Source organism: Gobius niger (assembly GCF_951799975.1).
Source record: "Gobius niger genome assembly, chromosome: 16".
NCBI lineage: Eukaryota > Metazoa > Chordata > Actinopteri > Gobiiformes > Gobiidae > Gobius > Gobius niger.
This window is the reverse complement of record NC_136867.1, coordinates 7,083,134-7,110,291: the sequence shown is the minus strand read 5'-3', so window position 1 is coordinate 7,110,291 and position 27,158 is coordinate 7,083,134. Positions and strand designations below refer to the sequence as shown.

The 27,158-nt window shown below is 39.9% G+C and overlaps 1 protein-coding gene across 1 annotated transcript; it reads left to right on the top strand.

The window, feature by feature from the left end:
- Window positions 1-168: 168 nt before the first annotated feature.
- Window positions 169-24,015, top strand: LOC306976025 (RNA polymerase II elongation factor ELL-like). The gene is made up of 13 exons (XM_079573865.1): window positions 169-475; window positions 3,931-3,975; window positions 4,086-4,207; window positions 6,257-6,417; window positions 12,252-12,547; window positions 14,325-14,449; window positions 17,610-17,970; window positions 18,031-18,180; window positions 18,329-18,401; window positions 18,488-18,551; window positions 22,054-22,225; window positions 22,311-22,355; window positions 23,508-24,015. Exons 1-13 carry the CDS (start codon window positions 347-349, stop codon window positions 23,634-23,636), a joined length of 1,872 nt encoding a protein of 623 aa, XP_079429991.1. The 5' UTR covers window positions 169-346; the 3' UTR covers window positions 23,637-24,015.
- Window positions 24,016-27,158: the final 3,143 nt, after the last annotated feature.

The following is a 27,158-nucleotide window of genomic DNA, read 5'->3' as shown; positions in this document are numbered from 1 at the left end:
TTATAATACATATTTTTTAGCTCAAAGGTTCACTTCAAACATACATTCATTCCAGTTTATTTCACACAATGTTTAAACCGCATGCTCATTGTTTTTTTTAATTTTTTTTTAACTTCGAGGACCAAGTCGCTAGTTTTCTCCCACCAGATCTGGCACCCCTGCTAATGCGCTCTACTCCAGAATTACGCGCGGCGGCGGAGGAAGCACCGCCACCACCACCACCACCACCAGCACCACCAGCACCTCCTTATTCTTCCTCCGATCGCCTCTCCCTTTCCCCCCCCAATGTGTGCGCGCTTGTTTCGGGACCGCCTGCCTCGGAGCCCCGCCGGACACTGAAGCGGGCATGTCATCGCTGAAGGAGAACCAGTGCTACGGGCTGTCCAGCGCCCAACGCGAAGCCAACGTCTCCGTTTTCCACGTCAAACTCACTGACAGCGCGGCAAGAGCCATTGGGGGTTTTCAGAGCGGCAAGGTAGGCTATTCCCCCCCACACACCAGCAAACAAAAAAGGAAAGTCCACGCTGCACCCCGGCTGTACAACGCCTATTGTTGAGCTATTGAAACCGATTCGTGAGCGCTTTATTTGGGGATGGGGCACGCGGGCTGTGCTCTTGCTTCCTCCATGGAGCCAGTTGTGGGTTTTAAAACGGCAATAAACGTTGCATAATCGGCTACGATGCGGAAACATAGCCCCGTGCGCTCATGACCGTAACACAAGCTGCCCCGGCCAAGTCCCTACAAGCTGTTGGCAAGAGGAAGGAATGCTAATCGCACAATGTGAATGGATAATGGGGAGGTTTGTTGGAAGTGGATTTGCCTCACAGGGAAGGAAAAAAAAACAACAACAACAAAAAGAACAAAACCGAGATGTAGTTATGATAGAGTGGATGGGAAGTACAACAAAATATCATACTCTGAATTGGTAATGAGTCATTCTTCTGTGTCGAAATAAACCATGATCTAATGGTTTGGGAAGGTCCGTGGGGATTTTCCACCTATTTTGATGGAAAATATTGAGTTTGTTTGTAGACGCGGTAGCCTCTTCACTTGGGCTGCGCAATACCCGTGACTACATATATCGCATATATCGCAAAAAACAAAAATCGTGATGCAATAGCCGTATCGCAAGAAGCCACAAAATATCGCAAAACAAATTTCGTATCGTGGTGTTAGGTGATGCAATATCCGACTGTATCGCGAGAAGTCACGATATATCGGCAAAAAAATATCGTAACGCGGTTTTAGGTGATGCAATATCCGACTGTATCGCAAGAAGTCACGATATATCGGCAAAAAAATTTCGTATTGGGGTGTTAGGTGATGCAATATCCGACTGTATCGCAAGAAGTCACGATATATCGGCAAAAACATTTCGTATTGGGGTGTTAGGTGATGCAATATCCGACTGTATCGCAAGAAGTCACGATATATCGGCAAAAAAATATCGTATCGCGGTTTTAGGTGATGCAATAGCGGTATAGCAAGAAGCCACGATATATATCGCAAAAACAAAATATCGTATCTTGGTATTAGGTGATGCAATATCCGTAATGCAAGAAGCCACAATATATCGGCAAAAAAATATCGTAACGCGGTTTTAGGTGATGCAATATCCGACTGTATCGCAAGAAGTCACGATATATCGGCAAAAAAATATCGTATCGGGGTGTTAAGTGATGCAATAGCTGTAGAGCAAGAAGCCACAATATATCGCAAAAACAAAATATCGTATCTCGGTTTTAGGTGATGCAATAGCCGTATAGCAAGAAGCCACGATATATCGCAAAACAAATTTCATATCGTGGTATTAGGTGATGCAATATCCATAATGCAAGAAGCCACATTATATCGGCAAAAAAATATCGTATAGCGGTATTAAGTGATGCAATATCCGTATAGCAAGAAGCCACGATATATCACAAAAACAAAATATCGTATCTCGGTTTTAGGTGATGCAATAGCCGTATAGCAAGAAGCCACAATATATCGGCAAAAAAATATCGTATCGCGGTATTAAGTGATGCAATAGCTGTATAGCAAGAAGCCACAATATATCGCAAAACAAATTTCGTATCGCCGTATTAGCTGATGCAATATCCATAATGCAAGAAGCCACAATATATCGGCCAAAAAATATCGTATCGCGGTTTTAGGTGATGCAATAGCGGTATAGCAAGAAGCCACGATATATCGCAAAAAACAAAATATCGTATATCGGTATTAGGTGATGCAATATCTGACCGTATCGCAAGAAGCCACGATATATCGAAACATCGCCAAAGCCTTCATCTGACTGATATCAACACAGTTTTTTTGCAAACTCGGCCGAAAGCAAACAATGCGTTGAACTTATAAATGTGTTTTAGTTAAACATTTACTAACTTAGTTAACTTTCAGTCTCGTTTTGGTCCTGATGTTGTGTTTTTTAAAGTCTTGTTTTGACACAATTTGCTGAAAAACGTCTTAATTACCCAGATATAAAAGCGCTACTTGACCGGAGCTTACAGCCTTTTCGCGTTTTCGTCTGTTTTTCTAAGTTTTTTTTGTCAGGTTTTTGTTGCTTTTTTCATCGACATCAGTTTTTCGTCACTTTTTGGCGGCTTTCATGTTGTGTTTTTGTCACTCTTTTGCGGCGTTTATTGTTGCTTTTTCATCACTCTTTATTTGTGTGTGTGTTTTGCCGCTTTTCCGGCACGTTGCGTTTTATAATCCACATTATCGTCACTATATTGTTGACACTTTTTTTCAAGAAGCATTTAGATTTGGGTAAAGTCAAACTGGAGAAAATGCACTGGGTTAAAGCGAGGTGAAGCAGAATGGGACATAGTGTGTTGAAATGGCTCAGTGAAATATCGCAACAATATCGTTTATCGCGATATTGCACCGCCGTATGTTATCGCGAAACAGGGACCTAAACAACAACTAAGCAACTAACTTAAAATCACCAGTAAAAGTCTGTCGATGTTTTCTTTAACTCTCGAGCCGATCGCACCAACTGGATTTTCTTGACCTTTAGTCGACCACAAATCATTCATCTTCTTCAAAAGGCGGGTTCGGACCGCGCCCCTGCCAGGTCACACGGGGGATTTTCACGGTTAGACTCTAAAGCAATCTCCGTCAAACTGATTCAATCAACAACGGCCAGATGAAAACAATCCTCCTGACTCCATTAATGTAAAGTTCAATAATAAACACAATTCACGGCCACTCATTGGTGGAGCATCACGATGAACTATGCGAGGGTTGGGTCTGGGCTTCCTAGCTGGAGGATTAGCCTAAGCAAGTTTTTTTTTTTGGGACGTTCTCGGCAATATAACAACTACACATTACACATGAAAGTTTCTAACCGACCTTAAACTTCGATTAAATCGTGCTAAAACCAGGCAAATGTGAAGAACTAATCTGATTTGAACTTTGATAGGACAAACCACCCTGACTGGGAGGCGACTAAGTAATGACTCAGCGACAATGTTTTTGTTTTTTGCAGAGTTGCATTACCGTTACCATTTCCTGTTGCGTGTGTGTGTGCGTGTGTGTAATTTTGTTGTTGCTTTTTTTTTTAACGCTTATTTGTCACGTTTTTGTTGCTTTTTCATCCCCATGTATGTCGCTATTCTGATGCTTTTATCGAGAAGCTTTTTAGATTTGGTTGATGACGCCTGGATGCCCGGATAATAACTAGAGAAGACTTGCTTGTGTAGGTGTGGGTTAAAGTTTGGGTTATTGACAAAATATAGATAAAGCAAGCACAAAACATTTAATGATGTGAGGTGAAGTATTACAAGTATTTGAAATGAGATAAGAAATAAGACCGCTTCCTATAACCTGTGGCTTAGAGAGGAAAAAAGCGTTTCCTGTGCGCTTACACTGACACAGTAACCTAGTTCCTCTGAATCAGTGTTTGTTCCTTCTCTCTTTCTCTCTCAGGGCAGGACCTCCAACCCCACCATCTGTTTTGGCGACAATAAAGGGGTAATTTTTTTTTCTTCCTCCCCCTTCTGCTGTCAATTGTTGTCACATTTTGACTTTTTCTGGCTCCGTAATAACAAAAACATGTCCCTATTGTGCGGGTGATTTTGCAGAAAATCACCATCCCCTGCAGCGACGGCCAGGACAAAGTCAGTGTCTTCACCTTCACTCTGAACAACGTGTCCAGCCACAGCCCACACAGCCGCTTCGAATGTGTCCAGCAGACCAACACCAGGTGATCAAGCGAGATAGTAATCATAATAAGTTGATTTTGTTTCGCATAATGTCGCCAGTCAGGAACTCGTATTTAAACTGCCCTCTTTGTTTATTTATAGGCAACATATAACCTGTAGTAGATACAGACGGCATCTCTGGAATCGCCCATATATGGTCATGATTGAAAACAGTTAAGGGGGAAAACAATTTGGAGAGAAATCGAAACTTTCTTTAATTATTCAAAAACTACTTTACCAATGCTAGGTTTTCTACTAAATAAAGATACAAAGACATGGGGAGGAGCAAAGTGGTTCAACAGCCCATAAACACATGAATAACGGAGAATGCTAACCTGATGCTACATGTGAGCATCGGGCTAATGCTAACGGTTAGCTAGTGCTAGCTACAACTGCCATTTTTTCACTTCTACTGAACAATCTGCTGTGAAAAAATATCCATATGGGCCCGATTTACACTTTGCTTTACTTATGTGTGATAAATAAGTTCATATTCCACCAGAAAATGTCTAAAAAGAGTGGAAAATCTTGTTTCTCTAAAGATTCTATTTTCCCCTCGGCGAAGCCACGCCCCGTTCTATGACGAGATGCCGTCTGTATCTATTGCAAAGACGTCTGTTTCCTGGATTTTGTCAAGTAGCTTTGGACTCATCGCGGTGCCATCAATTTGTTAGCATGCCGTTGTCTAAAAATGGTGGCTTGTATTTTGTGTTTGCTTAACATCCCTTGCTGCCCTGATGATGGCAAAAAGAGCAGTCCTTTTCTCATGTAGGGCCTTTCCTTCACTAACCTGTTGAAGTATTGATTTTTCACGGTCGAAGTGGAGATGTTTTGCTAGTTCCCTCCCATAACATCTTAGTTTTCATGTCTGAGAATAAAAAAGACAAAACTTGCCCCGTACGATGCTTATCTTATGATGTTTTGTTGTTAGCGAGGTGGAAATATGTAGTAAGTGTTGAATAGTTTTACATCCACGGGTCCTGAGAAGGGTGTCCGCGATCACGCTATACCAGGGGTCTCCAACAGGCGGCCCGCAGGCCAAATCCGGCCCGCGCAGGGTTTACTTGGAGACCCCTGCGCTATACTTTTATCCACATAATATGATATGGAGAAATGTGTCGCGCATGTGCACTCGCTACTAAACTTTAGGGCTGGTTTTCTCAAAATGAGGTTTTTATTCCACTCATGCAACAAAATAACCACTACAGTAGCACCTGTGGACTCCAAACCTACAGATTTTTTCACTTGTGAATAGCTTATTCAAAAAACAAACTAGAGTCGAAAGATATGTATGTAAACAAAATAAAACCATAAACCTAGGTCTATCCATTATTTAGATTTCGTCTCGGCCATTTTTATGCACAAAATGTTATGTTCTTACATGAAAACATAAAGTGACAGAAAACGTACAATACATTTTTCAACAGTAATGTTCAGCTTAAAGGGACTATACGGAGTTTAAAACTGTTAAAATTATGTATTTTCCTCCCCCTACATGTTCCAGCCATGTCCTATTGTGTAGAATGTGTAGTCACTAAAAAAGGTGTTAATTCAGGTCCGAATTGCCGTCATGCACGAGCTTAATATAGAAGCTGCAGCTACACGTATGACCTGAGGTGGCAGTAGGGAGTATAAAATGGCCAACTTGCATCTAGCCCCTTTAAGTTTCAATTGATATCTCTAAATCTATTTATTTTTCCTACCTGCAGTGTCTCACCTTAATTGATTGGTTTCCTTTTTAAAACTTCTAATAAATTTGAATACGTAATAAACCAATGCAGAAGTGTCCAAAAGCAGGCATAGGTCCACTGTTCTGTCGTTGTAGTCGTCAGGATAGAGGTTAATTGTTGTTTGGAATCATTTTTATTATGTAGCATATTCCCTCCCTTCAGATGACTGATTTACCGAGGCTACAAACAGCCACAGAATCCACATTTGAGCGCTCCGTGACGCCAGTGATTTTCTTTCTGGCGGATGCGAGGTCTTTTGAGGACTCGTTGGTTTGCACCGTGTAATTACTGTCTCCCTCCCTCCTTCCTTCCTTCCTCCAGAGCGGTGGAGGAGCTGTCATGTCTGGGGGTGATCCAGAAGAAGATGACGGTGAACGCCACGGAGGACTCGTACGACAAAGCCAAGCAGAGCATGGCCCAGGCCGAGGAGGAGACGCGCAGCAGGGCGGCCATCGTCATCAAGCACGGCGGCCGTTTCCAGGGTACCACACGCACGCACGCGGCGGCGGCCTCACGTGGCGGCCTCACGCGGCGGCCTCACGCGGCCCACGAGCGACCTCTGTTTCAGCTCACGTTAACTGAGTGCAGCGTCTCCAGTTCGGCTTTACCCAAATCTAAAAGCAAAAGCAGTGTAGCGCCTCATTTGAAAGCTAAGGCCTACAAGAGTGATCCTATCTTTTTGGTCCTGTTGTCGCCGCAATTTTTGTCTTATTTTGGAAGTGTTTTTATTGCTTTTTCATTGGATTTTTTTTTTATTGTTTTTCGTTGCTTTTTGTCACATTTTTCTTGTGTGTTCATCCTCATTTATTTTTTTTATCAGATTTTTGTCACATTTTTTTCATTTTTTTTGTCACATTTTTGTCACATTTCTGTCATTTCTTTCGTCAATTTTTTATAAATTTTTTGTCAGATTTTTGTCATTTTTTGTAATTTTTTTGTCATTTTTTGTCAATTTTTTCTTATTTTGGAAGTGGTTTTATTGCTTTTTCATTGGATTTTTTTTTCCATTGTTTTTCGTTGCTTTTTGTCGCATTTTTCTTGTGTGTTCAGTTCATCCTCATTTTTTTTTTTAATCAGATTTTTGTCACTTTTTTTTTTCATTTTTTTTGGTCAAATTTTTTTCATTTTTTGTCACATTTCTGTCATTTTTTGCACACATTTTTGACTTTTTTGTCAGATTTTTATCACATTTTTTGTAATTTTTTTGTCACATTTTGTCACATTTTTGTCATTTTTTGTCAATTTTGTCTTATTTTGGAAGTGGTTTTATTGCTTTTTCATTGGATTTTTTTTTTCATTGTTTTTCGTTGCTTTTTGTCACATTTTTCTTGTGTGTTCATCCTCATTTTCGTTGCTATATTTTTTTCGAGATAGAGTGAAATTTAGATTTGGGTAAAGCCAAACTGGAGAAAATGTGCTTAGGTTAAGAGGTTAAAAGACAGATATACACATGAATAGATTTAAGATGTTCTCAAATGCAAATTCCAAACACATGGCACAGTATAAAGGCCCTATACCAGATTTCTTTTCCTAGAAATGGCCTAAAATGAGTCCTACACTACATTGTAACAGCAGGTATTTATGGGGTGTATTGATTTTGCAACTTTAGAATGAATGTCAGTCATGGGTAAATCGCAAAAGTTGAAATTATTTTGTTTATTTAAAGTGACGATCTGTAAGTTTGCAAAGTGAGGAGAGATAGAGTGAAAGCAAACAATTAAATTCCTTCCCCCTTCAACCAGAAACCCCCTTCTTTGTTAGCAAAGTGAGGAGCGCAGGAACAGAATTTTCAATCGATTAAGCTCCTCCCCTTCCCTCCTGATTGGACCTGACAGGCTGGTTCACAGGAAAAGCTCGTCTCATTGGTCAACACGGTAGGATACTACACTCTGATTAGTTGCGGAGATCCGATACAAAGAAAGACTATATATATATAAAATAACAATATATATATTATTACTTACTTTATTTCGAAATGCGAGACAAGGTGGTTGATTTTGCACATTTTATAACTTTTGTTAACCTCTTAACTCCCGCCCGTTGGGTATTCAACTCATTTTTGTAACTTTTTTGTAACTTTTTTGTCATTTTTTTGTCATTTTTGTCACATTTTAGTCATTTTTTTGTCAATTTTTTTTTATCACATTTTTGTCATTTTTTGGTCCATTTTTTGTCATTTTTTGGTCAATTTTTTGTCATTTTTTCATCCGTTTTTTTGTCATTTTTTCATCCCTTTTTTATCAAATTTTTTGGTCACATTTTTCTGTCAAATTTTTATCACATTTTTCTCACATTTTTGTTGTCATTTTTGGTCATTTTTGGTCATTTTTCGTCAATTTTTTGTCAATTTCTTGTGACATTTTTTGTGACATTTTTGCCACTTTACCATCAATTTTTCATCACTTTTTTGTCAATGTTTTCTCACTTTTTTGTCACATTTCCATCATTGTTTTCGTCTCAGTTTTGTTGCTATTTTCACAGCTTTTTTCCAAAGCCTTTGGACTGAGGTAAAGCCAAACTGGAGAAAATGTGCTCGGTTCAGGTGGGAGTTAAGGGGTTAAACAGTTCCAGACTATCACTTAAATGTTCTATGCTGAAACTGAACACCGGTGCCTCTCATTGGGGTCTCATCATGAATAAAACCTACTGTAGTTTGGACCTCTACACATTTTGAAATGCCCGTCATTCTTTTCTGTGTTAGCTCTTCATATTTCCATCATCTGGCTCGAAATGAAAAATTCGATATTCATTGCAAATTTTACCCACAGTATTTGTCATGAAACGCGCCATCAGCTCTGAAACAGACCCGCGCTGAGATCCGCTCCTGCTTAGAGCTTACACAACACGAAATAAGACTGGCCTCAAGACAAGTTTGTCCTGCGCTGCGTTTCAGCCATCTTGCTCCAGTTGCCATAGAAATTAGTATGAGCAGAAATGGCCTGGGAGCGTGTTTAGAGCATGTTTCCTTCCGACATGTTAATGCAACTTAAAAACTCAAAACTTTAGTGTGTGGACCCTCTACCGGATTATGTCGATATGGCTGAGGGAAATTTGTTCTTGCAGATATTTCTAAAAACACCAGACCACCATGCGTTGTCTGCATGGAAATAAGCCAGACAACAGTGAACCGTCCTTTATAACCCTTAGCCTTGTTGTTTTTTAATTAGAACTTCAGCTAATGTATGTGCTTAGAAAATACGCTCATGTTGGATGATGTTAAGGGGTCGACCAATATGAGTTTTACTAAGACCAATGCAAATTTTGGGGGAAGTTTGGCCGTTATTTCCAAATGCCTCGTCTACAGTCCTGTGTATGAAGCCTCTGAAAAGTAAAAAGTGTCAGTGTTGAACTGTGACAGCAGGGGGCGCTTTATTAGGGGTATAGGGCTGATTTATTCAGGACATTCATGTTTAGGGAGAGGGAGCTTGTTTTAAAGACAAAAATCAGATTCCAACCCTAACCCTAACCTTGCACAATTAAGCACAATTAAAGTAGATTAAAGCACAATTAAAGTAGATTCCAAAACTAAAACGCCAAGTCTACCATAACCTATTAACCTATTATGGTTCAGAAATGATAAGCCAAAGTCTGAAACATAAAACATATAAAATACCATCTAAGATACATAAAACTTGTAACTGATTTTAACCGTGACGTTTCTCAGCTCCTGAAGTCTGGGATGTTGTGGGAGGACTCCTTTTTTTAACGCAAAGAACGGGACATCTTTATCACGTTCGGTTCCGGAGATATCGGCAATAGATTGTAAAATACCCAAATATCGGCCCGATATATCGACCTCTACTGATGTAATTGAACTCTATTATACAAAATGCCCCTTTGTGTAAATGAATCAAAGCTCCACTTTTAAGTACATGGTGGAATGAAATCTGTTTAGTCCTCCTTCCCTGCGCCTCCATATAAAGCCTTGTTATCGAGAACAAGCATCACTGGCGGTAAAGCTGTGTTTCGCAGCCCGAAAGTTGTGCAACGTGCTTAAAAATCTCATCTCTGTGAAGAATCGAGATGTTGGAGATTTGTTCGGAAAGTTATCAATGACCACAAGTAACTGTGGAAATCTTCTTCATTGCTTGTAAACAAAAAAAAATCAGGTGCAGGGCCTTTAGTTAGCTCGTTCCTAGGGCCATTGTTTGAAAAGTGAAAAAAACAAAACAAAACACGGATACAGGGACTTTAAAGGGGCTGGATGCAAGTTTGCCATTTTATACTCACTACTGCCACCTCAGGTCATACGTTTAGCCACAGTCTCTATATTAAGCTCGTGCATGACTTTTTGCTTTTTGACAGTGCAGGATTTTAGAGGCAGTTGTGGTGAACAGGTCTGAGCTCATTCTGCATATTAGGACATTTTAAACTCCGTATAGTCCCTTTAATGTGCAGGGACGTATTTGAATGGGACATTGCACAGATAAGTGCTTAAAATATTAATAATTATAGTAGAACATAATTATAATGACTGATTTTGTGATGTGATTGGATAAATATTGCAATCTATATAGTTTTTTTTTCTTCCTTTGGTTATTTTTTCATAGAAGAGGGACGTCATCAACAAACCTTAACACTGTTCAACCCTGCAGTGCACAGATAAGCTAGACTTGTTTTGCATTTGGCTGCCACAAAACCACTTCCCTAAACAGACAAACAGGTATATACGTATATGCTGAATGTTCTACAGGTTTTAAAGCACACGTGACGGTCTGAGTCATGCATTGTGTTTCGAGATGACCGAGATTTGTGAAACCGATCATGGCTCGAGAGAAAATGATTCACCTTTGTGTTCTTGCAGTCTATCTACCATGGAGGTAGCACAATTAAAGTAGCTAGATGCAAGTTGGTCATTTTATACTCACTACTACCACCTCAGGTCTTACGCGTAACTGCAGCTTCTATATTAAGCTCGTGCATGACGGCACTTCGGACCCGAATTAACACCTTTTTTAGTGACAGTGCAGGATTTTCGAGGCAGTTGTGGTGAACAGGTCTGGGATCATTCTACACATTAGGACATGGCTGGAACAAAGCACAACTGAAACTCTTTTAACGGTCACAATTAGAGATGCACTGATGCCACTTTTCCTCTTGTTTACAATGGTATTCAGATTGTTCCTTATCACTAGTGCTACTAGAGGATGTTGCTGTGTGTGTTTGCATATAGCTTTATGGTTAATTTTGGTTCAGCAGTAGCTAAATGTTGCTCAATATACACGTTTTGTATCTCTTTTAAAAAGTCATTATCACACTACAATGATGACCAAACCTTCTGTTGGTCTGTAAATGCAGTAAATTAGAATAACTGCCTTGTATAAAATGTCTCTCTCAAAATGGCTGTAGTGAATGTCTTGAAATAGGCCTCTGTCTCTTTAAGAACCTCTGAGCCTTTAGACACGCCCCCTCCACACACCCCCTGTGGCATCAGTGGGGAGGGGGTTCTGCTGAGGAGCAGTGGTTGGTTACTCGGCTGGTGACGAAAGCTCGGAGGCGTCTCCAGGAGGTGGGGGCGTTCCTAGGAGGACTCAGGCAAACCTATCCCTAAAATGGCCGCCATCAGAGTTTTTACAGATTACTCAAAAATACGTGAATGTGCCAAGGCAACACTACAGGCATGTTTTTAATGAGGGAGTGACATAATAACATGATGGAAAGCTTGAAAAAGTCAATTTTGCATAATACCCCCCCTTTTAAGTCAGTGGATTAGGTCCCTAAGCATGAAGTGGCTAAGAGTCGCCAGACCCGTTAGCTGCTAGTTAGCAACATTAGCCTGCTCGCCTTGAAAACACTGCAAACTCAGCACTGTCATCGGCGTTTCCACAGACTACTCGAAAAAGTAATCCGATTACAGATTCCTGATTACTCCTTTAAAAAGTAACTAAATTAGATTACAAGTTACTTTATTAGTTACGTAAACCAGCTGCCGACATCACCTCCATGCCTCAAAATGCGAATGATACTGGTTGACCTGGAAAAGTAACTTTAATCCGATTACTGGTCTGGAAAAAGTAATGCGTTAGATTACGCGTTACTGAAAAAAAGTAGTCAGTAACTCGTCAGAATTCTCCAGCTTGTTGCTTTGTCATGCTCTGCCCAGCTGAAAGGAACCAAGTGGTATCGGTTTCTGGTATCTGGGACCACATTTATACAGTATAGTATAGATCAATAACATGTTATTGATCAGATGCTGGTATTGGTGCATCCCTAGTCGCAATAAGCTAAAAGTTAAGATACCGTTTCTTCAAAAATGTAAATCTATTGAATCAACCTCCGCCTGTAATAAAACTCTGCCCACTTTGGTCTCTCGCAGGTCGGAAGGTGACCGTGCGCTCCCCTGCGGTTTCCAGCCAAGCCAAGCCCAAGCCGCCGGGCCACTCCCTCCTCAGCACCATGAAGAAGGGGGTGGGCAAGTCCAAAGTGAAGAAGACCGCCGGGCCGCTGGGTCCGAACAGCGCTGGGAATGAGGTCCAGTCGAGGCAGCTGAGGGAGCGGGTCACACACCTGCTGGCTCTGAAGCCCTACAAGAAACCCGAGCTGCTCCTCAGGCTGCAGAGGGACGGGCTGAAGCCGGCCGAGAAGGAGGAGCTGGACACCATGCTGCAGGAGGTAAGGCCAAAGTCTGACAACGTTACATTCAGGGATGTCAAGGTAAACCACGATTATAGCAGGACAGGCTAGGTTAACCGTGAGAATTGTAGAAGCCGTGGTTACCAATGAAGTTTATCCCACAAGGTTATGGGCCGAATGTGAACTCACCGATAGTTGATCAAGGCAGAAGATTTGAGTTTTTCCATTTCTCTGTTTTAACCTCTTAGCTCCCACCTGAACGGATCCCATTTTCTCCAGTTTGGCTTTACTCTAATTAAAAAGCTTCTTGGGGAAAAAAGCACTAAAATAGCCACAAAAAATGAGAAGAAAACAAGGATGTAAACGCAACAAAAATGTGACAAATATTCAACAAAAATGTGAAAAAATTCAACAAAAATGTGAAAAACTTCAACAAAAATGTGAAAAACTTCAACAAAAATGTGACAAAACTTCAACAAAAATGTGACAAATATTCAACAAAAATGTGAAAAAATTCAACAAAAATGTGACAAAACTTCAACAAAAATGTGAAAAAATTCAACAAAAATGTGACAAAAACAAAAAAAGGACAAAAAAAAGGACAACAATTCAACAAAAAGTGACAAAAAACTCAACTGAAAAGTGACAAAAAATCAAAAAAAATTTGACAAAAATTCAACAAAAATGTGACAAAAACAAAACAAAAAAAAGACAAAAATTCAAAAAAAATGTGACAATTTTTTTTTTTAAAAAGGACAAAAATTTAACAAAAAGTGATAAAAAAAAACGCAACTGAAAAGTGACAAAAAATCAACAAAAATTTGACAAAAATTCAACAAAAATGTGACAAAAACAAAAAAAAGACAAAAATTAAACAAAAAATGTGACAATTTCTTTTTTTAAAAAGGACAAAAATTTAACAAAAAGTGATAAAAAAAACGCAACTGAAAAGTGACAAAAATTCAACAAAAATGTGACAAAAACTAAAAAAAGGACAAAAATTCAACAAAAAGTGACAAAAATTCAACAAAAATGTGACAAAAACTAAAAAAAGGACAACAATTCAACAAAAAGTGACAAAAAACTCAACTGAAAAGTGACAAAAATTCAACAAAAATGTGACAAAAACAAAACAAAAAAAAGACAAAAATTCAACAAAAATGTGACAATTTTTTTTTTAAAAAGGACAAAAATTTAACAAAAAGTGATTAAAAAAAACGCAACTGAAAAGTGACAAAAATTCAACAAAAATGTGACAAAAACTAAAAAAGGACAAAAATTCAACAAAAAGTGACAAAAAATCAACAAAAATGTGACAAAAACTAAAAAAAAGGACAAAAATTCAACAAAAAGTGACAAAAAATCAACAAAAATGTGACAAAAAAAAAGGATAAAAATTTAACAAAAAGTGATAAAAAAAAACTCAACTGAAATGTGACAAAAATTCAACAAAAATATGACAAAAAATCAACAAAAAGTGACAAAAATTCAACAAAAATTGACAAAAATTCAACAAAAATGTGACAAAAACTCAAGAAAAAATTCAACAAAAATTCAACAAAAATGGAAAAAAGAAAAGATAAGAAAAACATACAAAAGGTGACACAACACAGCAAAAAGGCGAGGAAAAAGATCAGTTTTGTGGGTCTTAGCTTTCAAATGAGGTGCTACACAGGCCTATGTAATAGCCAAAGAGGACAGAAGGCATTTGGTTTAGGCGGGTGGTAAGAGGTTAATTGAAATCTAAAGATGGACACAGCGTGAGGGTTGCTTGCATTCGTCTTCCTGTGAGTAATAAAAGTTGGTCTTACCACAGGTGGGCCAGCTGACCAGTAAAGACGGCGCTTTTGTTTTGAAAGACGGTCTGTTCAAAGAGCTGCAGAAGGACTGGCCCGGCTACACCTCGGGAGACCAGCAGCTTCTCAAACGGATCCTCGTCAGGTGAGGTTCAGCTTATTTTCCACCGGAACATCATTAAAGCAGTGATAACTTTGCTTCATTCGCTGATCACCGACCAACTGCAGCACGAGGGGTGAGCGAAGCGTCACAGTGAGCATAGTCGGCAGGTTATTGGAGACCCAGGCCCAGCTCTGAGCACATGTAGAGTGTCCCTGCCTCTGACCTCAAAGTTTACCGCCACGTGTCGCGTACAAATAAAGAAAAAGGTTAGATGACGGGGGACACGGTATGAGTGTCGCCGCGTGCCCAATGATAAAGGCGTGGGTTGGCCTGTACTCCGGCAATAACTGCTGCTGCTCTTGGGTCAGGGTCATTTTTGGGACAATTTGAGCTGGATTCGGGATCTAGAACAAAAGCCCGGATTTTGGGACAGTTACCACTTTTTCACACTGTGCTACCATACTGTACCAATGGAGCGCTGCGTTGTTTTTGGGGGCGGGCAGATCTGACTCGAGGACAGCGCTGCTCCAAATGCGACGTTCGACAGCCGCCATCTTGCTGTTGCGCTACTTGACAAAAAAAAACAAAAAGTGGTCGACTGAGTTGTAGTTTATTTCACATTCTTTTGCTTGTTTATATCGCACTGCCTTGTTTTCTTCCTTTAGCAAAGATAGGAAGAACACAAGATGGAGCTTTTTTAAGGTCATACTAAGTACCATGTCCGGTGTCCCAGGAGAAAGAGATGTAGCCGGTCATGGATGTCTGTCCTGCCCACTTAAGTGCAAAATGTTATACTATACGCAGGTTGAATGTTATTGTTGACTGTCGGAGATCCCGCACATGCGCACTACGCCGGAGGGCAAAAGGCTCACCTCCTCAATCCTCCACAATCAACACAGCCCACTCAAAACCTCGTTTTTAAAACCGTCGCCTCACAGACCACCTAGCATAATTGAGCCGAGGATCACGAGCTACTGCACTGATCGGGGTCAGACTGCTGCAAGCGAAAAGCCCATTTCATCCGTGCCATATACTACAGACACAACGTCATTCAAAAAAGTTTAAGCTTAAACTATAGTCTAAAGTTACTCTTAATACTTAAGTCAACATTTTCGCCTAAACAAGTTTAACAATTACATTTAGGCTATTAATTTATTATCATTATCAGCACTTAAACATCATTATAATCACCAAAGTTCACCAAAAGAAGATCAAAGCATCCCCACAATTGGGACAAAATGACCTGTTGTACATTTAGAAAGTGCTCGGTTCAAAAGTCTGCTGTGACTGGACCGTCCTCTCGTGATCCGCATGAGGAACATCTACTGTGAGGCTTTAGCAGACACGACTGGAACTTGATGGTAGTAACCTTTTTGTGTCTGTGCATGTGGAGCAGGTTTGTATTTTCTTACCTCTAATAACATGAACCTGGCACAGTTGCTGATTCAGTCTCCTGATCACAGCTGTTGCTTTCTACATGTTCAATCTGATCTTACATCAGTGAAACGTTCCGCTCCTTCCTTCCTTCGTTTGTTAGCGTCGCAGACAGGGGCGTGTGTGTTCACTGCATTGATTTTATTCTATTTATCCACATTTAGCATGATCTTTTGACCAAAGTTTTTAGCTAATTTGTAATGGAGTATGAAGGCCTGTGCTTTCCTTTTGCCCTCCAGGCGGCGCCACAGCTCAGTATCACGTGCTCGTGACGTCACTCGTCCACATGCCTAGAGAAACTGTATAAAGAAGTTTATTAGAGCTCATTTTGATGACTTTGCAAACCCTATATGTAAACAAAAGTGGATCCCTATGAGTAGAAAACAATGGAGTACAGTTTTTCTGTTACCTTACATTCTCAATAATAAGGTTAAAGAGTGCTTATTTAAAGAGGGGGTATTATGTTTTTTTCAATCACATAGCACCAGTCTATATCACACTACAATGATGACCAAACCTTCTGTTGGTCTGTAAATGCAGTAAATTAGAATAACTGCCTTGTATAAAATGTCTCTCTCAAAATGGCTGTAGCGAATGTCTTGAAATAGGCCTCTGTCTCTTTAAGAACCTCTGAGCCTTTAGACACGCCCCCTCCACACGCTGTCTGTGGCATCAGTGGGGAGGGGGTTCTGCTGAGGAGCAGTGGTTGGTTACTCGGCTGGTGACGAAAGCTCGGAGGCGTCTCCAGGAGGTGGGGGCGTTCCTAGGAGGACTCAGGCAAACCTATCCCTAAAATGGCCGCCATCAGAGTTTTTACAGATTACTCAAAAATATGTGAATGTGTCAAGGCAACACTTCAGGCATGTTTTAATGAGGGAATGACATAATAACATGATGTAAAGCTTGAAAAAGTTAACTTTGCATAATACCCCCCCTTTAAAATTATACATCGATATTACCCGGTAAAAGATTACATTTGTCGTTTTTTAAAAGATGTCAGTAACAATTGCTCCTTTTGTGAAGGTGATGGTGAAAGAATTGAACATTTATTTGTGGAATGTCCTTTTGTCTGCACTTTTTGGCCTGATGTACAGAACGACCTCACAGGAATATTTAGTAAGAGTATTACATTGACAAAAATTCATATTTTACTGACCTTTGATAATACCACCTTCACTTCAGATGAAACATTTATAATAAACTTAATTATAATACTAGCAAAATATTATATCCACAAAATGAAATGGTGTGAAAAAATACCTTCATGGTTCCACTTTCAAGAATCGGATTTAAACATTTATTCGGCCTCCCTTGAGAAAATGAATGTAAATAATAAAAAACTAATTAAATCCATCACTCTTCTTGAAAAATACAATCTTATTGTAAATTAGTAGACCCCTGTGTTTTTTGTTGTTGTTTTATCTTATATGAACATGTTACATCTATGTGTAAGATGAATTTGATTGAAAATGAACATATTGTAGTAAATTGTGTAAATTTGCACGGATGTTAAATACATAAATTTAAAAAAACATGCGTATAGAAACGTTTAGAAACACAAAATCAGGCCCAATGAGTGTAAGATCAGTATACTGTAGTCTCATTGCATTGTTTTTTTTTACTACTTATAAAATTGCCTCCACACACAGGGGTAAAGCTATAATTAATCCGTACCACAAGCATTATCCTGTCTCGCTAAGTAGTCGTTGAGAAAGTCTTTGTTTTCCTGTTCCACTGTATGTAATAAGTCCTTCTTCGCTTCTTACAGGAGGCTTTTCCAGCCCCAGCAGAACCTCCTCTCCGTCCCCGAGGCCCAGGTCAGTCCGTTAAGAGACACTCCCAACTCCTCCCCAGCCCATCGGCCCAAACACGCGCTGCACGAGGAGTACACTGACCCTTTGGTGACCAAGCGCCCCAGGATATCCCGCATGTCCGCCAAAACGGACGTGCCCAGGCCCCGGCCGGCAGAACAGGCCGCTCAAAGGGACAGAGAGGGGCAAAAGAACCAGCTAGACCCCAGGAAGCTTTTCCAGTCTCTGTCCGAGGCGGAGGCGGCCGAAAGGCTGGAGCCGGCGAGGGGAGGCGAGGAGGCGACGAGGGGAGGCGAGGAGATCAGGGGAGGCGAGGAGGTTACGAGGGGTGGCGAGGAGCCGCTGAGGGGAGCTGAGGAGGCGACCAGGGGATGCGAGGAGATCAGGGGAGGCGAGGAGGCGACCAGGGGAGCGCGAGAAAATGACAAAAAGGCAAAATGCGATGAGCCGCCGGCACCACTGGTAGTGCCCGACCTGAACAGGCCCAAAGTCGCCAGGAAGAAAAGCAGGCACAAACACAAGGAGAAGGTAACAACACTTTATCAAAGGAGATGAAGGCCAAAGTAAAAAAAAATCTGATGCTCTTTTTTACAAATGTGACCAATACTGCTACTTCTACTACTGTTATTATATATTCTTTATATTAATTTTTTTTTTATGTATTTATTTTTTCAAGGAGAAAGAGAGAAGCAAAGAGAGAAAAGCCAAGGTAGAAGACGACCTGAACCAAATCTCTCAAGATTACACCGGCAAGTTTACTCCTTACATCTTAAAACAGTCTTTTGCATTTTAAAGTATTTTTTTAAATAATTGAAGTTGTCCCTTTTTCATTCAGATTCATGTGAAAAGCTGCTAGACTCTAACATACTACAAGCATATGACACCATGGACTATTTATCGTAAGTACAATATATAAATATATAGTTTTTCTCTTATTTCCAAAAGCCGCAACTATTCCAGTAATCCACAGTTTCCCTTACAACTTTTTCTTAAATGCCCTAAACCTGATTTTTTTTTTTTTTAATAAAATTGTCAGTGGTCGTCAAAACCCATTCCTAACTCTCCCAAAAATAATTGTAGCATCCACATTTGTCACAGGGACAAGTTTATAGACACATTTCATAACTTTCAGGGTCAAGTTCTCAACAATGCCAGAAAAAAGCCTGAAGGTTCATGAAATTCATTTAAATGTTTTATAATTAGATGCACAATGTTTATTCCACTAACATTTGTGTTCACCATATACTAAAAAGGGAGGATAAAACACACTTTTGTTCCATTTCTGGAAATAAAATCAGGTATAGTGCCTTTAACTTTGCAACTTCTGCGCAACTAAAGTGAGTTTCTGATCAGTTAAATCCATTTTATTTACTAGAAAGTGTCCAGCGCCTCCGCGGACTGAACATGCTTCTGTTTTTTTGATGACACAACTATTTAAAGTAATGCCCATATAAGTCTTTTCTTATTCCTCGGGCTCTTTGGTTTAAACTGATAATGTAAAATACAAAAATATATTGTATAGTACATGCAAAAAAAACGTTTTATCGCCACCTTTGGAAAAATGGCCCGGAAATCAGGGATTTTAGCAACAATAACAAAAAATCCCCCCGAAATCCTGGAGGGACTGGCTATGTGCCCAAAGAATGAGCATGAACATATACATACCTTATTCCATCAATGGATTTCTTCTTCCCTGATGACACGGGCATATTCCAAGATGACAATGCCCGGATTCCTCGGGCTCACATTGTGAAAGAGTGGCTCAGGGACATCATTTTCACACCTGGATTGGCTACCTTGAAGCACTGGTCACCCTCTCCCATAGATACAGTTGGCAATGCGTCATACAAGGGGGCGTGGCCTCCTTGTTTTCTGGTGGAATAGAAATGTATTTATCACACGCAAATAAAGTCAAGTCTAAATCGGGATGTTTTTACACAGCAGATTGTTCAGCAGAAGCGTAAAAACCAAGAGGAACTTGCTCCAGACCTCCACAGAAAATGACGTCAGCTCCACTTATTTTCCCATGACATTTATTTAAATTAATCTCAATTAAACACCTTTCTTTAACTCCACTATCCTTAAGGTTAGGTTTAGGGTTAGTTGCAGAGGTGACGCTAGGGCTGTCACGATAATTACTATATTGACTTATCGTTCAATAAATAGCAGATGAACGATATATTTTTGGGCCCGATATTTATCGCCTGTACATTTATTAGTATTTCCCCTCTATTTATTCTTTGTATATTTATTGCAGGATATGATTATGCACTTTTAGAACAAAGTTTACTGTAATTTTTATGCCTGGGAGTTGACACTAACTAGTATCATTAGAGTCAATAATATCGTTTATCGCGATATTTTCCTGCCTCAATATATCGAACTTCAAATGTGTTATCGTGACAGGCCTAGGTGACGTCATTTCCTGTGGAAAAGTGGAGCTCCACTGATCACGTGCATGTCCATCTGCTGAATCTATATATTTCTATGATCTAGACCCTTCTCAAAAAACGAGCTACATGCTAATGCTAGCTACGACTACTACTTCATGTTAGCATTCTTCCCTTTGTAATTATGGGCTGTTAAACTGCTTTGCTCCTCCATGTATTTTTATCTTTATTGGGTAGAAAATTATATTAATATGAAGCTGGATAAACAATACACACAACTTCAAATGCAAAAAAAGGGTTTTGTTATTGTTTTTAACAGCTCAACAACCACCTCAAAATGCCGTTATTACAGCGTTACTAACACGTGAACTACAGTAGGGATGGGCGGATCGATACCAAACGGCTACTTTTTAGTATCGATATTGGGCAAAAAGTATCGATACTAATTTGCATATGTCAAAAGAAGGCGGGGCAGCGATTGTCAACACAAAAGGATGATTTATTTCTTTGTTCTGAGCCAAAACAGTCACAACAGCAAAGGATTGAACTGAGCCGGGCCTATCATTCTGGTTTAGGTTCTGTTTGTCATTTAAGTATTAATTCAAAATTTTGTTTATGTATTTAATTTCACATTAGTATTGTTTAATTAACCAGTTAAAGTAATATCATTTTAATTGACCTGTTAATTATATAAAATAACCAGTTTTTGAAATGTATATTGATTGAAATACATTCACCCATATGAAATGACCGGTATCGGTATCGGTATCGACAAAAATGACCCCAAAAGTATCGGTATCGCATCGATTCCAAAAAATGTGGTATGGTGGTATCGCCCATCCCTAAACTACAGCGGCACATACGAAAACAAAATACATTTGTCTGTTAACATCCTCTATAAACTTCAAGCAGAATCATCCATCATACAGATCATTTCTTTCCGCGATTATCAAGTAGAAGCTCTTGTGGCCTAAATGCGTTTTTCTGTTTCAGCTCAAAATGTGGTGTTTTTTTTCTTAAATAAAAGTGTGCGAAATCGACAGGAAGCTCACGCATGAGGAAATAGCACCACCGTTTGTCGACAAAAGGTATTACATTAGTCCATTAGTGAAATATAGCAATAATTGACATTTTTTAACCTCTTAACCCACCTGAACATGTTTTCTCCGAATTCTCCAAATCTAAAAGCTTCTACAAAACAGCAATAAAAAACAAGAAAATGAAGATGTAAACGCAACAAAAACAAGTGACCAAAAAAAGCGACAAAAATGACAAAAACTCAACAAAAAATTGACAAAAGAGCAACAAAAAAGTGACAAAAATCCAGCAGAAAAAAGACAAAAATCCAGCAGAAAAATGACAGAAATCCAGCAAAAAAGTGACAAAAATCCAGAAAAAAAGTGACGAAAATCCAGCAGAAAAAAGACAAAAATCCAGCAAAAAAAGTGGCAAAAATCCAGCAAAAAACTGACAAAAATCCAGCAGAAAAAAGACAAAAATTCAGCAGAAAAAAAGTGATAAAGTGACAAAGCACAATAAGTGACAAAAACACATAAGGGAAATAAAAAGTGACGACAATGGCAAAGAGAAGAGAATGCATTTGGTTTTGGCGGGTGGTAAGAGGTTCATAGATACCCATTATTTCGCCCGGTAACACATATTTCAGCATTTGTTTCCTCCTCTTTGTTTTACAACTGCTTCAAACATGACCATATATGGGCAATTCCAGAGATGCCATCTGCATCCGTCAGCAAATTACGAGATCTTGGTGAAACACGAATGCAACACTGGATCTTTTGACATTGCAGAAGCTTATTGAAACAATGCCACTGGGAGTGCTGCTATAATCCAAGCTAAAGCCGGTCCGACCAAATATTTCGGTTTATTTTTGGTCGGGTGTTGCACATGCGTCTCCGAACATGTTTGTAGAGCTCTAAACCCCAGCCTGAGCAGGTTAAATTAGATTCCGATGACTAATTCCGATGTGACGCCGTCTTCTTCTTTTTTTTAGGAAGTACACCAGCATCTCCACGTCCCAGCAGCGGCAGAGCTTCAAGCTGGACTTCAACCGGGAGTACAGCGAGTACCGCGACCTGCACGCCCGCATCGACTGCGTGACCCGGCAGTTCATGGAGCTGGACTCGCAACTCAAACACCTGCAGCACGACTCGCAGAAATACAAGGTCAGACACCACGCTCTGTTATGTATTTACACGCATGACTTACTGCTAAACTTTAACACATCTGACTTTTTTTCATTTTTAACAGACTGTTCATAATCAAATCGTCCAAGAGTATCGCAAGATTAAAAAGGTGAGCAAACTGTTTAAAAAGGTCCATGTCAGATTCTTAGTATTAGGTCTAGGGCAGGGGTGTGTAGTGGAGGGCCGATTTTCATCTTCGCCAAAACACCAGGGGCCGAACCTCACCATTGTAGCCGAAAGTAGAACTTTTTTCTGCAAATACCAATGTTTAACATCAGTGGTTCTTAAGTGGCTTCGGGACCCAACATTAAGCCCACACAAGTTTTTGTTGAACAAGACTGAAATTATGATCAAAACAACCCAACAACAAACATTTTAACAAACTCTGTTAGTTATGCAGTTTCAGATGGAAAATATTGAATAAAAGTTTCCTTTAGACTCGCGACCCACTGAAAATGGTTCCGCGACCCACTTTTGGGTCTAGAATCCCCGTCTTACATTATATAAAATGACCAAGTTGTACGTTCTGCTAGGACATTTTAAAATACCGACACTACTTCTCACATTTTTAGGGTACTTTAACAGGTATTTGCATAATAACATTTCTCAAAATCATCTTGAGGGCCAGAGGTTCCGTGCTGGAGGGCCAGATTTGGCCCCCGGGCCTGACGTTGCCTACCCCTGGTCTAGGGTTTGGTATCTTTACATTTTTTACCCATACCTGTACTTGAACGACACTGGGTCTTTGATGCCAATACCTGAACTTTTTTTTTTTTTCCTGATACCTATACTTGTCATCTAGAACCAGGTGTGGAAGATATGCAAATGTGCAATATCTCCAATGTCAAGAAATCTGCGAAAAATGGGGAATAATTGGGGGGAAATTTGGGCAAAAAATGGGGGAGATTGGGGAGGGAAATGGGAAATATCAGTAATAAGAAATTCAGAAAAAATGGAGCAAAAATAAGGAAAAAAATTGTAGAAAATGGAATGGAAGTCTCTTTTTGCAGCTCAAAGACCACTTGAAATCTTCCTACCGACATTTATTTATTTTATTTGTTTACATTTGTAGTTACAATTTATGAATTCTTTTTCAGCTGAATAAATGAATTCATCAGATGGGAAATGACATGCGACACCTGCAAAATTGCAAATACATTTATGGAACTAATCTCTAACAAAAAAAATGACATTCAACAACGCAACATATTATCAATAATGAAAAAAATGTCTTTCTCTCTTTTGTTGTTGTTGTTGTCAGTCCAACCCCAACTACAGCCAGGACAAGATCCGCTGCGAGTACCTGCACAACAAACTGGCCCACATCAAGAAGCTGATATCGGAGTATGACCAGCAGCAGCTCCGCACGGACAGCTTGAGCCCCAACTGAAGAGACTCCGACTGGAAAAACGATGAAATGGTTTGAAACGTGGTGGCTAATCGCTACGTCGCGGGGGGAAGGGACCACGACGCTGTGGGTTACCGAGCAGCCGGGCACCCTGAGGTCCGGCAGCCGGAGCCTGGGACGCACCACGCGTGTATAAGAGTGCGTTCAACGTGCCAAAGGACAGATCCGTGGGCCTCGAGTGATGAAATGTGAGGAAATGCTGACGTGGCAATAGGCTCTGTGCACGGAATGTTGCCTAGTAACGCGATGCTAACTTCCGAGGGTAACGGCTGTGTCCTGTCTGCGTTTTATTCCTGTGGAGAGTTGGCATAAATATTAAAAACACTACATGGCAGAAAACAAACAGCGAAAATACTTTATCGGAGGAGACTTCTCTAACTGTTTTAGCCTTGAAGCTAAATGCTAACGTTAATTTGACGCTAACAAATGCTAAAATATTATATAGGCTAATATACGCCATTTGAAGTGTTTTTTTTTTCCTTCTGAAACACTTGGCTTGATGTTTATTTAAGTGTAATTCAATTTCTTTTTAAATCTGACTTAATTTTCAATGTAGCATTAAAATGTAGACAGGAAGTAGTCTTTACCCGAGGCTGGCCAAACAGGAAGTTAGCCAAAAACATTCCATGCACCGAGCCTATTTGCTCAGAACAAAGTATCTCGATCTTTTCGACCGTGAAACGTCCCCGAAATGGCGTCCATAGCAGGAAACGTCACGTTACTGGGGGAAAAAAACAACAACAACACACCAATAGTTTAAAATTAAAGCCTGAATTCTATGGTAAAATTTACGGTTAAAGGAATAGGCCACCGTTTTTTGCATACCGAGATGTTTTCTTACCTTAGACGAGTTGATGCGTAACTGTCTGGTCTTTACGCGTGTGCTCAGTCACGCAAAAACACTGAATATGTTGTTAGCATTAGCAGATAAAAAGGGGTACTGTATTGTAAGGCATAATAATACCTTAGGGGGTACAGGGGCTTACAATATAGTTCCCCTTTTTATCCGCTTAGAAAATCGACATTATTGATTTTGTGTGACTATACTTGCATCGTGTAACTACTCAAGTAACCGTATTTAAAGCAGTACTAAGTAACGTGTTTACCTTAATAAATCCTCTCCGTAGTCCCTGTGGGGGTAATACAAGTGTTTATGGGATGATTGGAGGGTCTTTCATCTCCCCCTGGTGTCTCTGGCCAGAAAACCATGTTTGCAACTTAACTGCCACCGGTGCGGAGCAAGCAATACACACTAATGTAATCACGAAGAAGAAGCTAACAGGCTAACGGGCTAAGCTAACTGCGGGCTAACGTCACTTTAAACAGTATTTACAGCCAAGTTTGAGTGAAAAAAAATATTTCCATTGTATAATTGGATGCACTGTAACCCTCTCTCCCCTCGCCTTTCCTGTCAGCGTAGTATTTACTCTCCAAGACGATTAATAAGTTAAAAAAATCGTCACTTGCTACTACACCTGCAGTTGCGCTTATGGCCTCTAGGGGGAAGAGTTACTTAGTGCTGCTTTAAATAGGGAAAACGTGGAAGAGCTTGGTAGCTTCTAACTTCACCCCCGTTCGGCCCCATAGAGGAGAGGAGGAGCTCGGCTAAATGCTAACAACATGGATGTTTTTGCGTGACTGACCACACGGGTAAAGACCACACAGGTACGCATCAACTCGTCTAAGCTCAGGTAAGAACATATGGAAAAAACGGTTGCCTGTTCCTTTAATTACTGGCTGTATCCACTTGAAACAAACAAAAACAAAAAAAACGGCGCAACTTCTATGCATCTGAAAGTGGTGATATTATCCAATCACAACAGCAATCAAGGTACAAAATATTAAAGTGCACATTTTTTGTCCTTTTGGAGCCGATCCCTAACCGTTTTATAAGATTTGAACGTTTTTTTGGGACTTTCTTTTTTTGGACATTTCCTTTAAAAAGAGTTTAGAAACGGCAGCTACTACGAATATTCCGATTTCCACGAACCGACGACGTTTTGGACAATGACGTTGGGATTTTACTTGTGTGACGACGTCTTGGTTTTCGGTGTTAAGTTACTGTCAGTGTTGTGGTGTTGAGTTAAAAGCATGACACTTAACATTTCCAATCCTACGTGTTGTAAAAGCAGAGTATCTTTGGGTTCCGTGGCTTCAGTATGCCGTGCGTCAGTGTTCGTTCTGAAGGTGGGATTATTTCTTTATCCATAATGTCAGTGTTTTGCCGGTGCCTGAATTCACATCTTTATGAGCTCAGTTCCCAGGACTCATAGTACAAGCTGTGTTTGCGTCTTTCAATCAGCAGTGAAAGAGAATGTTCGTCCGTCGCTGCTGTGATGAAGCGATCGCTGTTGCATGATTTAACTGCACTTCAAAATAAAAGTTCATATTTTAATGTTGTTTATTCCTTGTGCTTTTATCACACAGTAGCCTGCTGTAATATTGTTTTGAAGGAATACTCTTACATTTAGTATAACAATTGGTTACTTTTCCACTGAAGAAATAAGTAACAAAAGCCTCATACACAAAGGGATGAAAGTTTGAATCAATTTGAATCTTTAATTTGTGTATTTTTAAGAATTCATTGTTTTATGTAATTAATAGGCGTATTCTTTAGCATTATCAGAATTGCTGCATGATTTTAAATTTTGTTACCGAGATTACGACACTAAAACTTAAATTAATTATACTTTTATGCACCAAAGCATTCAAATGGTATTTTGTTTTTCGTCAATGGTATTTTTATCCATCCATCCATGTTCTTCCGCTTTATCCGGGGCCGGGTCGCGGGGCAGCAGTCTCAGCAGAGATGCCCAAACTTCCCGGTCCACACACATCTCCTCCAGCTGTTCTGGGGGGACCCCGAGGCGACACCAGGCCAGCTCGGAGACATAGTCCCACCAGCGTGTCCTGGGTCTTCCACGAGGCCTTGTCCCAATAGGACATGCCTGGAACACCCCCGGCCGGGAGGTATCCGGAACAGATGCCCGAGCCACCTCAGCTGGCTCCTTTCGATGTGAAGGAGCAGCGACTCTACTCCGAGCTCCTCTCGGGTACTTCGAGGTATTTTTCTCCACTTGAGAAAAATAGTTTCAAAGGAGCGTTACTCCAAATATTTTGGTTACTCTATTCACCTTTGCATCACACCACCAGCTTTCGACAGCGACAGAATTATGTAAAAGAAATCCCAAAAGTGAGTCTGCGGTTATTGAAAACTGTTATGAATCAATAGTCAGTTATGTAGCAGCTCGTGTATGTTTTTTGTCTCTTACAAATCAAGTGAATACAATGTTAAAAAATATTGTCAACAGTTTTAACACAATAAAATAACCAACTAAACAATCGCATTAAGAAATACATTCAGACATGCATTTTTGTTGTTACGGAAGATATCTTCATGCTCACAATGCAACAAAGTTCTAATACTTTATTTGTGTTTCTATACGTAAGTTCAATTAAAATTATAACGGATTGATTTTGGGGAGCATTTTGGAAAATTTTATA